The sequence below is a fragment of the Larus michahellis genome, chromosome 1 (genome assembly GCF_964199755.1).
Source record: "Larus michahellis chromosome 1, bLarMic1.1, whole genome shotgun sequence".
Classification (NCBI taxonomy): Eukaryota; Metazoa; Chordata; class Aves; order Charadriiformes; family Laridae; genus Larus; species Larus michahellis.
In genome coordinates, this window is record NC_133896.1 from 92,969,213 (window position 1) to 92,984,360 (window position 15,148).

Below are 15,148 nucleotides of genomic sequence, written 5' to 3' on the forward strand. Positions count from 1 at the left end.
TTTTTTCTGGACAACAAAAGAAAACCTCAAAAAGAGAAAAATGGACACCAGCCAAGAAACAGGGTGGGGGAAAATGTTTATGGATGTTGGCAAATCTACTGTGCAGCTTTCCCATGTTATAAACTACATCACTGTCTGCAAACCCGGGGAAGATACCCGTCTGCAATCTAAGATGGTATGAGACTTGCCTGTTACATCCCCTATGAACCTAAATTCCTACTTCTCCATTAAAACTGTGAAATTAAAGTGTTGTATTCAGCTAGGTCGTTATCATCGCAGAATGAAATTCTGACTAAAGCAATAACGCTCTGCACAGCAGGGCTTTAAGGCTCTGAACAAAATTAAAATAAAAGATTTGGAGGCTCTGAGCAACCCCAGTCGGTACAAGGGGGGGTTGGGGGAAGGGCAGCATGTGGTTTGGGATATTTTCACCAAATGTTAAATCACACAGAATATTTCACTCGTCTCCAGTGTGAGATCACGACATGACTCCTCTGTAATGAATTCTTTATCTTGGCAGCTCTCCTGCTTTCTCCCAACGGTGCCTCCCTCTCCCCTCCTGGTCCCAGGGCCGTAACATATGGTAGTATTTGCACAGCCATGTCGGCCCGGGAGCCGGCCGGCCTCGCCGCCCCACACCTGCGCGCTCCCCCGCCTCGCTGCTCCGCAGGCGGCCGCGGCTCAGGGCCCGCTCCTTCGCCCGGGCTCGCCGGTTTTGAGCAGCCCTTGGGCCGCGGCGTTTCCTTCGATGGCTGTGCGAGGCCCGGGCCCTTCCCGCCCAGCTTCGGCGAGGCCTCTCCTTCGGGCAGCCGCGCTGGAGGCGGCTCTGGGTGGCCCAAGGGCAGCAAGGCCCCTGCCGACCTACCGCAAGCCCCGCCAGGGCGCTTCGGCAGCGGCTAGGCGAGATGGCCGCCGTCGGCGCAGGAGGCGGGCGGCCGGGGCACACATACCCGGGACCACCGAGCACGGAGGCTCCCCCGGGGCGGTCACAGGGCTCAGCCGGCGGAGGGCCCCGCGGGCGGGAGGCACGGTACGACACGAACCGCCCCGCCGGTTGGGGCGGTGAAGGCGCGGCCGGAAGGCGTCGCCCCGCGGCAGCCGGTCGCCACGGCGACGCGTGGGGCCGGTCTGCCTGCCCGCCGCCCAGCACCGCCATGGGCCCGAAGCGGCCCAAAACCGGCGGGGTCGCCTCGGCGGGGGCCGCGGCCAAGAGCTGGGAGGCTGCGCTGGTGTCCGCCCACCTCGAGGAGGTGAAGGCAGCCGAGGGGCAGGGCAGGGGCCGCCAAGCCCCGGACCCGAATGTCGGGGGTGGGTGGGGGGAACCAGGCCTGAGGCGGCCCTCGTCGCTCCTCCGGCCTGGTTGTGGTGGTGTCGCTGCTGGGGGCTCCGCGGGGTCGCCAGGGTGGCCCCGGGGGAGGGAGGCGGATCGTCCCGACGGGCGGTGGAGCTGCCCCTCCGTTGCCCCCCGCCCCGGCCCTCAGCAGCGGCCCGGCGGGTTTCTTGCTTTTCCTCCTCGGCGCTTTTCTTTCTGGGGCGCTGGGTACCAAGTTTTGGCTGGGAGCGAGCTTTTTATAAACTGCTGAACAACGAGGTTTGATGGAGGTGCTGACACAGCATTAACTGTAGCGTTGAAAATGCGAGGCTGTAATTTTCCTGCCCGAGTGTGTGCAGCTAAAAGGCACTTTTCTTCTTTTTCATTTTCTTTTTTTTTTCCTTTTTTTTTTTTTTTTTTTACAGAGTGTGAGGATCTAAAGGCATATTTAGGTTTCCAGGTTCTGTGTAAGCAATGTAATTCTAATAAATCTTGACTTCCAAAGAGAGAATTTGGTTTCAAAACAGGGTAGTAGTTTAGCAAACAATAATATTTATCTAGCATGTGTTTATCTAGAGCTGCTTCTGCAAGTGAGACAAATGACTTCCGTGGCTTCCTTGTTTGGTGGGTTCCTGTTGTGCCCTATTAAAAAAAACAGGGTGGTTTTTGTTATTGTTGCTGTGTTTTTGGTTTGGTTTTTTTAACATGCCAGCAGTTCTGGTTAGGCATGAGGACTTTTGAATTCAGGAGAAGGCTTTTAAACTGATCAATCAGTTTTCCTGAAGATGATGCAGATGTCCAGAAATCTTTTAAATACTTACTTGCTTTTGCTTTTTTATGGTAGTAACCATATGGTACAAGATTAGCCAAACAAAATAATTTTTTGAAGGTGCTCAGCTAAGGCTGTTGTTACCCATTTTTCCCTAGAACGTAGATTTTTCAGCAGGGTTCAAAGGCGCTTGAGCCCTTTCTTGATTGTGAATCTCACCCGTACTGTCGGAGAACCTCCCTGAAGCATGAGAAGGGGGTGGAGGTTCAATCTCCATCACCTACTCAGTTCCTGACCTTTCTCCCGTGCTTACTAGCAAGATGCCAATTAGTGATTTATTTATTTTTTTAATTTTTTTTTTCATAGTGCTGTTTATTGTGGTTGTGGATATTGTCCAGTGAATTCACTGAACAAAGTGCTTTGTTTACTCTGCTGCTTCTACATGTAATTTATTACATTTGTTAAAGGCAAACCATTATATTGAAGTATTCTAAAAGGTAGGAAATAAAATGCTCAAAACTTAGGAAATGCCAGAATTAGGATTATTCAGGACCACACATTGAGGCAGATGGAAAGAAATGTTGAATTTGTTCACTGAATGGGGCAAAAATTCTGTAGGAAAAAATATGAGATTGCCTAATTAAAGGTTATGGTAATGCCTATTCCGTATAGGCAGTTGGAGGCTGAACTAAGATTTCTTGGTTCCTTAATTTTGGTATTGCCCAACTGTTTTCCAGTTAAGTTTTCTGTCTTGCTATTAGCCAGCAGAGCCTCGGGAACATGGGGAAAAACCGTCTCCCTGCTGTGGTCAGCTTGAACTCAGGCTTCTGTGATGCTGGGCAGCTGCTGGAATTTCTTATTGCAGGAAGGTTCTTATTCAGCTCTTATAGTCGTGGGCAGGAGCGTACTCGGTGCAAAAGTGTCAAATGCCAACAAATCTCTTCTGAGCATGTGTGAATCAAGATTCATCAAGTATGGCCAAATGTTGGTATACTTAATGTAAATAAACGCGGTCTGTAAAAGCACATCTCTGACACAAGCACGGCTGTGCTGCCGAATGTATTTCCTTCCTCTTGAACACGGAGGGAATTGAATATCTTAATTACTTAATCACATAGGGTTTTTTATTAAAGGATAAACACGATTTTTTAAAATGAAACGTCATTCTGCAAATAATCTAACCACACTATTCCATCCCCCTCCCCCCCCCTCAGTAATCCTATAGTATACAAGATTTAAACTTGAATATGTAAAGGTTGGGAACCGAAAGCAGCCTGTAAAAGAGAGTGTTGATCAACTTTAATTGTAGGTGTCATGAGACACAGTGCACAAAATTATTTCTTACTCCTCCTCAATATTGTATGTGATATACTGTGTGAATCTGAAATTATTTGGGAGATGACAGGAATTCCTATTAATTAGATTTCTGTCCTTGTAATTAATGTATAAAGAATTTTTAAATCTTTTACTTGTATCAATTTAGAGAGTATTCTTTCCCTTTAGTGGAGTCAAAGGGAATTTACTAGAACTGGTTTTAAATTGTACCAGATAGACTGAGCAATGAAATTTCACATTTTAATGTGTGTTTATGGCTTACAATGTTTTATTAGCCTGATCTATGAAAAGGAGTCATTTTACCAGTGGTGTTAAGATTTTATGGACGGGTATGCTAACTAAAATATGATTTAAATGGTATTTACTAACCAAATAATTGCTTTTACTAAACGCACTGTGAAAACTGGCAAACACACAACTTAAAAACACATACAGCGGAAATATGGATTTTGCAGAGCCTCACATTATGGTTTATATATATCTTTTTTTTGTTTCTAATGTGCTACGCAGAAGAACATGGAGCTGCAAGTTGTATTTGTCTTCAGATATTTGTCAAGATATTTTGATTGGGTTCACTGCAGTATTAAATTACAAAATATAAATTAAGATTCTTAGGTAGTTTTAAACTTTGCCTGCTTTAAGTAGTTAAAGGGCGATATTTGCTAAGTGAAAGGGGAATTCTGGGCAAGTACAGCCCTTAATTGAAATAACTGTTATCTATTATGTGTTCTTATTAGCTAGTATAACTAAGCATAGCAACTGGAAGCCACGTTCTGCTCTGACTTTCCATCTGTATGCTTTCTCTCATTTTACTGGCATTTTAGGGCCTGAAAATTGAACTGAAATTAAACCTTGTAAAACCGTTAAAAATGTTCTGAATAGGATGGTTCCACTTTTGATTACTATTCATACTGCTTCCCCTTCGGAGAGGAATTGACATTCAATTGAGCTTTGAACGTCTCTGACCTGCCCAGATTATACAGCAAAAGCTCAGGCTCTTAAAAACAGAATCTGTTAGTAATACACGTGTGTGTCAGGCAGCAGATAATGAAAGCGGGCTTGAAGATTTCTTGGCAGTAGTGCCCCACACAGTCACTACGTTAGGGCAAGAAAATTGCTGATGAGCAACCTTTCCCAGTAATGCCAGCTGTGTTTACTGATTTACAAGCTCCCTCATTGTTGAAAGCAGAGAGTGTGAGAGGTAATATCGCTCTGAGTGTTCATAAATCACTAATAAATCTCATTATTTCTGAGGCATTACTTAGAAATCAGGAGATTAAAGAACTCTTGCTGTCTGATGCTCAAATGTTTGGAGTTCAAGTTTTCAAATGTTTCTCTTCAGCCATTACAGTTAAATTCGAAATGGTGCTGTAATGAAATGAATCTACTAGTTGTGGCCTTAAGAAAAAAAAAACCAAACCTGCAAAAAAGAACCGCCACCAAAACCCCATCAACCAAACAAAAAACAACCACCAAAAAAACCCCAAAAAACCCCCATTAAATACCACAAGAATAAGTGATGATGCAAAATGACAAGATACTTAGATTGCCTGGAGATGGAGGTGGGGTGAGATGGCTGCTTGGTGCTTTTCCTGGTCAAAGAGAAACTGGTACTGCAAAAATAAACAGCATACCTGACTTGTTCAGATGTCTTTTCTACAACAGCTACCCTTCTGCATCTAGAAAATGAATTAGAAAAAACAAGATATGTTTAAAAGCAAACAAAATTTTGTGACCTACATCTGCTTTTTTCGTCAATGTGAATTGAAGTGAGAGATTTTTTTAACATACCTATGCTATTCCAATACTACTATGAGAAATAAGATATGTAGCCTATGTGTACTATTTTTTAACAGAGAGAACAAAATCAGGAGAAGATGGGACACCTTCTGTGTTTTCTGAAAACAAGGATTTTGGAAACCTGCTAGCTGCTTACGTGGAGCTTTTGGCGTTAGGTGGGATCTCTTCACTTGAGGGACATTCAAGCTTACCGCGTAGACGGTTATTCTAACACTGAGGGAGAGTTTGTTGCGTTTCAACTCTTGACATGGCCAAGAGTTTTAAACAGGGGGGACAGTGTCATTTGTGACAATGATTGTCACCGTTATGTTTTCCAGTGAGAGTGGTCTGGCCTCCCTTTAATTGGAACTTGTTTCAGAATGTTTAAGGAGTATTCCGTTACCAATGCCACATTTCCAGCTTCAATTTTTATTTTTTTTCATTCATGTTTGAATCAGCATCGTTGATCTTGTGGGCTGTCTACTCCCTGCATTTTGGTCATCTTTGTTCACAGTACGTAATGCTAGCGTTGTACTCTCAATGGCAGCCCCCCTAGACTGTTTCAATGCTTTTCCAGTAGTTATTTTTATGGTTTTCTCTATCCTGTTCTTTAAGCTGGGAACCTCATTTGAGGTAGCCTTAGGGTCACTAATCTATCCTCTTTCAGATTCTTTCTCAGGTCTTGCTTCTACAATAACATTTGAAAGAATTAAACTAAGTAGAGGAGCAGTTGTACATTGAGGGAGAAAATATTTTTAAAGTAACCATATACATTTTACTACTTTTCCGTCTCATTTTGATGTTGTGATTTTAGGTGGTGAGCTGTAGAAGCAGGGTCTGTTTCTTCTCTATCCTTCCAGTGCCTTGAACATTAAGAATGCTGTTATGGTATTGATAATATAAGGGCAATATTGCAAAAAGAATAGATTTTTAAGGTCAGAAAAGAGCATAGTCAATTAAACACCTTAAACTATATACTAATGCTGCACATGTGCTGTCCTTTTTGACTTCAGTGGCTGTTCTCAATATTCAGCTTTTCTGAAAAATGATCCTCGAGGGCTTCAAGACTGGTCAGACTAGAAATAGGTGACATGCTTTTAATTACTCTGGGAATTCTGGATGATTATTCCCTGTTAAAGCGTGTGTAGCTATTTCTGGTATTTATCTATCTCCAATTCTCAGGTATTGCACCTTTTATTGCAAAAGGAATATTTTTTTCTTCATTTTAAAGCTAAGGAGGTGTGGACTATCTCTAATACTGTTTAAATTTTTATGCAAAGGACCTTGTATTGAGTTGCATATACTTATGTCGAATTAAGTTAGGTGGGGTTATAAATTTTCACTACCAGTTATCTTGTAGAGGCTGATTCCATGTATTTTATTTTTACTATATTAGCCAGTGTCTTGCCTATGCTATAAATAGTCTCATAGCTGTTCGGTGGAGAAGCTTTAGCAGCTTGTTTCTTTGAAGAAGAGAATTTGGGGGGGGAAGAAAACGTGGCACGCTGATGTCAAGGGCGTACCTTTTGCTGAGGGCATACATTTTTCTGAGAATGTTTGTGTTTGGATAAATCCTAACTTCTTGAAAAATTAATTTTTCATGAGTGGGGCTTACCCTTTGGTGCTTGTTACTGCTGCTGTGAAGGTGGGCACCACAGCGGAAATTAGGAAAATTCTCTCTCCGTTGCTTCTAATGCCTTCCAAGGAATGCATAATTATTGTGAAGGAGAGTCTCATTGCTCAAACATAACTCTGAAAGTGCCTGGGAAATACTAGAGAGGGTAGAGAATAAGGAATTTGGAGAAGGAATCAGGATGGAGAAAACTGGAAGTGGGATCAGATAATGAAACTAGGGACTATCTGGGCAAGGAGACTGAGGATGAGAGCTAGGTGAGCAAGTAACAGATGTGGGAAGTGTTAGGAGAAGTGGCGGAACTCAGATGAGGAAGAGAGAGTGGAAATGGAAGGAGAAATGAGCTAGAGACAGTTGTGACCACGGAGTGGAAAGATCAAGAAGAGACAGGACTATAAGGAAGATGGGTTTCACAGACATCGCTTTTGCAGGATGATGTTAATCAGTGCTAAGCAGGTTTAATTTGTGGGCACCAAGATACCATCATGTTTTAAGGAGCAACTGAAGAAGGCATAAGGCAGAGGTTTTAGAACTGTCTGATGGAGATTTCTTTGCATATCTGACGAACTGCAGAAGCTGTGAGAGCTGGCTCTCTATTGCTGCTGGACCATGCTTCCCCTAGCATCTAGAGTAGAACCTGACATTCATGAGTTTTGCTCTTCTTGAGCTGTCAGCATCTGTCTGTGAGACTTAACAGGGCCTTGTTCCCCTCTTTTGGTGGTCCTCACTGAAGTGGACACTGTAGTGATATCAGTTGCTCCATTAGCTTCAGTAGCTCCATCACGTTGCATGTGGATGGTTGTTCTAAAGGCTCCGTCTCTGCTGGCAAGCCCTGGGAACACCAGGATACTGCCACATGACAGCATTTCAGTCTCAATTCTGAAAGCCTAGAAAATTATGCATTTGCACACACTCTTCAAGGAATGGTAAAGTTTTTGTGTCTGATTCTTGGCAGCTACACAATGACAACTTTAACTTGAATTCAGATCAACTGCAACTCCTGTGCACGTGTTTTGATGATAATATTGGAATACCTAGCTCTTTCATAGTGCTTTGCACTGGTAGCTATCTTGGCAACTTTAGGCAGGAGGAGGTATTGTCCCCTGTCCTACCCCCCCCAACTAGAAAGAGGAAAAAGAAATTCAGTGTACTTGGTGCAGTCCCCGCACAGGCCATTGAGCAGTGCCTTCTGCCCCAGCTCAGCTGGACGTTCTCCTTTCATAAATTCCATCATGTTTGCATGCTCCTAGAGCATCATTGATACACTTGCACTTTCCTGTATTTTGTAATTTTAAAAACGTAAGGTTTATTTTGTGCTGCTATGAAACATCAAGGAAGTTTATGATACGTGGAATTGTAGAGGCCCTTTTGGATTAGGTATCTGCTCTGTAGCTACTTGCAGTTTCAGAAGGTCAACTGTTGCTTTCTCCCATCCCAAGTCATCAGTTACTCAAATTGTAAACATTTAGATAGGCTTTTTTTCAGCTAAGAGAAGGAACAAATGAAGAAGAGTACAGTAAAACTGGAAAAAGAAACTTCTTTTACCATTTACATCTAACTTTTTTTTTTTTTTGAACGGTCCTTTCCCACTACCATGAATTCAGATTTTGTTCCTCTTTTCCACAAGGACTTTGTATGTAATATACACGTATGAAAATATTTCCATAAAAATCCTAAAGTTACTACCCTTTCTTAAATTTGCCTTCAGAGTCTTTACATGCTGTGATGCACGCTGGACTGGTATGTGGCTCTGCTTAGCCTGGTCCTGATAGCGTGACAATGTCTTGTGACTACCTTGATCTCACTGAATCTCCTTCCATATTTACCTTTATGCAGCTTTATTGATATCCTTGCAGTTTACGCATGCAGATTTGCAATGAAAGAAATGATTTGGTGATTCCTGAAGAGCGTATAGCACAACCGTTGGAAGTGCTTATGGTTCAGGCACCACTGATGCTGATAGAGAATACTCTGGAGTGAGATGTAAATTTGCTGGAGGTAGCCACTCACTTTGTGAAAGGGATTCCAGTAGGTTAAAGTAGAAGAAATGGGAAAGAAGGGTAACCAGCAAAAGTTACTTAAATTACACCATTTTGAAGCTTTTGGGGGATGTATATCACTAAATAACATGTTCCAGTCTTCTCTTGTTCTGCATTTCTTTAATGCTGAAATCGGATTTTTTTTTCATAAAAATATGTGTATTTTACTGCAAATGTTTGAAAATGCTAGTGTTTTTCATTTGTCAATGTTGTAGTGAAATATAACTTGACATTGATAAGAAATTTGTTGTAGTTCAGAATACTTAGTGAAACCGTGTAAGAACCACAGTATGCATAAATATACCCTCATAAAATAGCGTACAAATAATGCTACAATTTTCAGAAAACGGTATCTGGGCATACTCTGATTCCCAGGATAAGGGAGCTGAGATTTGTTTATTTTTTTCTACAGCAAATAATCACAATAATGCATATATTCAATGACAGCAATGCAGATATTCAAAATGCATTTCTTGTTTGCTTACTGAACTGTCAAATCTGCAAATGTAATTTAAAAGTTACTTTATCTTTGTGTGATGCTAATGCAGCGTTTGCCTGCGGGGAGGCTTGTAAGAGTTTTTAGTAGGCATTTGTGTTTTCCATAGCATAATGCTGCCACCTGATGGCAGAAAGAATTGGGACAAGGTAGTATGTGCTTTTTGTGGTTGTATACGTTTCGTTCCAGTGTGATTCATACAGTAATGTTTAATATGCCTTAAATAGGGTAACTATCTCTACAGGATTACTCCTTGAAACTGCAGAGAAGCACTTTTGTTTGCTTGGGTTTTAATACCTTAAATGTTTTATTTTGGAAAGTAGGATGACTGGAAGCCTAGCATTGCTTTCGTTGTTGGGACCAAAATTGAGGATGAAATCCACACCAAGGCCCTGTCTCTTGCTGTGCAGGTGCCACAGCGGAAGCTCTTCAGTGTGATAACACATGAAGACATTTTCAGACAGGTATTCCAAGAAGGGAACTTTTAATAACAAACCAAACTCTAGATCTCGCTTCTAGATATTAATTTCTTTGATCTGTTGTAGCTAGAAATTTCATATTCAATTACATTACTCTGTGCAAGTTTTAAAAATTACACTAATTCATAGGGGTTAAAAATGGAAAAAGAAAACCTTACTGCATAATCTGGTCTGCTCCCTGTAAATAGTGAGGTGTTGTTGCAGACTTTTCTTCAAGGTGCTGATGGGAGAAGCTTCCTCCCTAAGGTACAGGAGTACCATAAGATGATTCCTCACTGTTTCAGAGTGTCAGTGTAGTGTTTGCAAAAGGGAATAACAAGTAAAATAATTTGTGTCAACTTAAAATCTTCTCACAGGAGAATGCTTTATTTCCTTGCAGATCAGAGAATCTGGGAATCGAAAGGGAAAAAAGGATAAGGATGTGCCGATGTACTATGAGGTAGGTTAAAACATATATTGCAGAGTCAGTGCTCCTTTACACTGAAGTAAATACAGCTGTGTGATTGTGTTATGCATACCTGAATAAATACAAATCTATTGGATGTAGCTGGTAAAAACACAACCATCTATATACTTAAACTGCTTTCTTTTTGGGATACCAACGGTGTTCTGTTCAACTGCTAATTAAGTGAGGATCGAGATGTCTTTTTAGGGATATGAGTTCTATTATGTTAAGAATGTGTTAAGTGGTCATATTTTTATGGTGGTGTCACAAATTACAGAAGAAAATTAGACTCTGCTCTCTCAGATGCTCTCAGTAATTTAGAGATTTATACCTTCATTCATGGGAATGCAGTCCCATAAATGAAGCACTATTTCTGTGTGTATCCATTGTAATCTCAGTTTGGCGTTAAATTCTAACCTGGTTCGTCTAGTGGGGTATATCGGTGGGGTTAGGAATCATGCTTAGTACAAAGAGTACTTCCTCCTACCTTGTTAATGTTTTACTTACAGCTTGTGAAAGGTTATAAAATCCTGTGATTAATTAGAAGATTGTTTAAAATTTTCTCAGGTAGAGTTTTATGGCCCTACAGACCTGAAGCATAAAGAATTTTGGATCCCTCTAAAAAGATCTTGTTTGTGTTTTAGTTCTGCAATGACTAATAAACTTTTTATATGTCTCAGCTTTCGGTGGACTTTATAACAGGTCTTTTTAGTTGCAGTCTGTTTTTCAGTAATGCCAGACTACTATCTGAACAAGTCCCATTGGAATTATTTACCACTGACATGACTGTGAAATTTATGCAATTAACCCTCTTCGTTTAGGACTAGCCTCCCAGGCAAACTCACCGTTACATTACCTGGTATGTAAAACCTCTTCAGTCCTACTAACAGAAGAATTTTGAAGTCTAGCTCTAAGCAGAAGCTTTGTATGATACCTGTATTTAATTACTAAGAGCAATTTTCCTTGTGAAGTGGATACTTATTAAATTCCAGCTGTCAGTGCTGTGTCTCATTAGCTGCTTACTTTACTCCTCAAAGACATTTTTTTCCTCCCCTCCTTTAACAGAGAATATAAAATGCCTGTTCTGACCTTTTGCTTGGACTCAGTTTCCGTTCTGGCTGTAGCAAATTAAAAGATTGATCATGTTGCCACAAGCATCAAGATCCCGCCTCTCTGGGCAGAATTTGCTCCTGAGCATTCACTTAAAGTCCATGTGCAGTTTGTGCAGTTTCCTGGAGAATTAGGTGTCTAACACCTTTTCTGTCGCTGAAGTGACCTGATGGGAGTAGGAGTCCTGGTTGGTAATTTTGTGCTAATTCCAGCACTTAATAAAATGATGTTAGGCTGAGTCTTTCATAACGATGCTGTGGAAATTATTTTTTTTTCTTTGTATATGGAAGAGAAAATGTTATGCTTCCTGTAAAATACCAACAGATTTCATAATGAATCAGATTAATTGTACAGTTTTTCCAACAGACACCACCTAAAACTACAGTATGTTTGAATAAAATATATGCATTTTATAAGCAAACGTATTTTTTATGTTGTTTTGTCAGCTTTCTATTAAGGTTGGTAATGTCGTGTGTAATTAACGTGCTTTACCACTACTAAATATTTTAGTGTTTTAGTTTCCAAAGTTTGAATTTTGAAAATGTATTCAAGCCTAAATTTTCCATACTAGATTTGTTCATGAGGTTGATTTTTTTAAATTTTTTTTTTAATTGAAAATTCTGGTGAGATTGAGTTCAGGGGTTGTATGGATGGAATTATTCTTTTTTGCTCTGTAAGAGTTGTTTTCCAGTTTTGTTGGACTCAATGGGACAGGGTCAGGAAAGTTGCCTTTGTGTTACCCAGGAAATTTTGAGACGGAGTCTTGTCCCATACTCATAAGGGAACAAGCTGGAGCTGGGGAGTAGTACATGGTGAGAAAAAATTAGGAAAGACGCTGGAGCCTCATGTGGCCCCTTCATGTGAGAAGACTGGAAGTAGATAGATGGTGTTCCTGGAAATGGACAGTTGAACAAGAGACACGGCCAGGAGAGAGAGAGGGATGGAAGGAAGAGAGATGTGCAACCATATTGTGGTTCTGTCAGATAAGTTGAGATGCTTGGGATAAAGGATCGTGGGAAGATGAAAAAGGCACAAGTAGCAGAGAGGAGAGCAGTTTTGTTTGGATGTGGATCCCAGAACACTGCCTTCAAAATGTGTCCTTGTGCTTGTGAAGTCAACAAAACTGAAGTCCTTTCATACTGCTCTGACTTATCTCCAGGACAGTCATTCTGTGTAGCCAAAAAGGCTTACTTGCAATTAAAAATATTAATCTTTATTCCACTACGAGTCAAGAATTAATATATTAATTCTGGTTTGTCATAGCAAGGCTCCTACTTATAGTTGTCAAACTTAATATAATCAAATCAGTTGTCAAATCCAAATTATGGCCCATTCTCATCCTGGAATTTTGTGTTACTGGAGCAGAATAAATCAGTTGTAAATAAGTATTTCCCAGCTGTTAATCATTAAGTAGATAGCCAACTAATTCTACTGGCACCTCCTACATTTTGAGGATGGGAGGCAGCATGAACAGTGTGCACTGCACTCCAGAAATCCTCACTAGACTTATGATTCCTTGAGGACAGGTATAGGTGAATACAAATTACAACAGCTCCTAGGCATGGCATAGTTATATAGAGAGAGATTAAAAAAACCAACCCAAAACCAAACCTAAGGAGTAAGTTAATCTTCTGACAGACTTGTATTGTATGCTGTGGAAGAGTGAAAGTATGCTTTAAGTAGAAAAAATGGACACAACTCAGGGTAAGAGGCCATTACACAAGTGGAGTAAAGTCTGTGATAGCAGAAATTCCCATAACTTGCCAAGGGGTGGGAGGAGGTGGCTGGAGAACCACCTGGAACCACCTGAAGAACCTGTAAAGGAAGAGGTAATGTACTTCCACTACTCCACATGTAGCAGAAGTAGTTGGTGTAGATGAAAAGAAAGTTTCCTGTAAGTGATTTTTTTCTTTTTTTTTTTCTTAATCCTGCAACCTGTCTTCAAAGATGCCTTTTTTCCTCTTCTTCATCTTTCCTTCCCCTGCGAGAGACAGAGCTTTGAAAAGAAGTTTTCCTTCTCCCTTCATCTCTAGTAAACTGACCCAGTGCTCTCTGTGTTCTCAGTCTAGGCTAGGGAGGGCTTGGTAAATTCCTAGTATTTTAGCTTACGTTGTTACGGTTTATGCTGTTCTGGTTTACAAAAGGATTTAAATGGGAGTTACGTTGCTTCTCTGAGAGCTAATTTTTCTGGTCAGGTGTGAAAACTTCAGACTTGTTTTCCAAGTGTAAATGTGATCTGATTTCCCAAGACACCATAGTGAATGCTACATAAATAAATAAATAAATATGCATGAAGTAAGATCATTAAATAGTTTTGATTCTTCTTTTTTTGGTGAGAAAGGCTGCTGTCAAGAAAATTTCTAAACACTGTAGGCCAAGAGTTGGATTTCTTACAGTGTTGCTATCACCAGTTTGTTTTATGTTCTGTGAAATTAGTAGATAGATTTGAATGGCAGAAGAGACTATTGTGACCTGTAGCACAAGTCATGGTGTTATCTTTCAAAAATAATCTACGTGTTGAAATTTTTTAAATCAATATTCAGTGTTTTTTCTAGAAGATTGAAAACACTTGAGTATCTACTACAACTTAATTTGTTTCTGGGGAGGACCTTTCCTGATGAAAGTTACTTCTAGTTTCAATGTAAATGTATGTTTCAATGTATGGCTTACAGACATATTTACTAAATTAACTGTAAGATTTTATTTAATCTTCTCTGTGTAGAAACTTTGAGATTGTGTTCAAATTGTCCCTTAATTTTTCTCTTTATTTAGCAATGTGTAATAAATTCCTTCATGTTTTTGTTTTTTTTTTTTTTTTTTCAATTCTTTAACAATTTCTGTGAATCTTCTCTAACAGACATTTAGAATTCACTATTTTATTTCATGGTGGACACTGAATGGACTTAGTGTTTTTGTTAAATACATGTCAAATACAAGCATAACATAATTCATGTGCTACTATTTGATAGCTCATTGTATAGAAATCTGAAGATTGTGTAAGTTATCTTGGCTGCTAATTTTGGATTCATTGGTTTATCCTTGACCATGGGTCCTTCCCGAAGTTTCCACTTTACAGGTTTTCCATGCTGTAAATTTGGCCTGGCTTCTTTGTTCTGAGATTAAGTCTTGTAATTTAACAAAATGAAATCATACTGCTTTCTTGTACTATGCTAACTACATTAACTAAATGTATTTGTATGAATGAGTTTTCCACTATATTCTTTATATCTCTCATGGTTATTGTGTCTTCTGGAGATCTTAGGATTGAAGACTTTGTGTATTTTCCTAGATCACTGACATACTTTTAAATAGAGTAGTCTCAATATGTTGTGTGCTTCAGACCCCACAAGAAATTCAGCTGTTTGATGGTGACTCTTTGTTTGTAATTGCATTTTTAGATCTGTCAGTTAATGAGCTTTAATCTTTGTCACTGCTTTCTAAATCAATAGTCAAAGAATACTTAGGGAATTCTGCTTTTTGCTATACCATATTATTTATTTCAACCAGAATTGCAGTCTTACCAGAGAGAGCTACCTTCTTTTTTTTTTTTTTTCCAAAAACAACAAAATATATTCATCATCCAAAGAGTTCTTCAGCGACCTGCTTTTAAAAATTCTTTGATTACAATGTCCAGTTCTACTGTTTTTTGGTATGCCTAGCTTTAAAAGCTGCCTTTTTGCAACTTCCTGTTGATACAGTTGGAAATAACTGCTTATTAATGAAGGGATACAACCATATTGTCTGTTGTTTT

At 40.1% G+C, this 15,148-nt stretch overlaps 1 protein-coding gene across 1 annotated transcript in view; it reads left to right on the plus strand.

Moving 5' to 3' along the window:
- Positions 1–1,062: 1,062 nt before the first annotated feature.
- The window catches only part of SPAG17 (sperm associated antigen 17), a 108,869-nt gene continuing 94,783 nt past the window's right edge, over positions 1,063–15,148 (plus strand). The window contains exons 1-3 of the mRNA XM_074593394.1: positions 1,063–1,250; positions 9,687–9,827; positions 10,222–10,281. Of these exons, the coding sequence (XP_074449495.1) occupies positions 1,155–1,250; positions 9,687–9,827; positions 10,222–10,281 (297 nt within the window). The 5' untranslated portion in view covers positions 1,063–1,154. The remainder of the gene's footprint in view (positions 1,251–9,686; positions 9,828–10,221; positions 10,282–15,148) is intronic.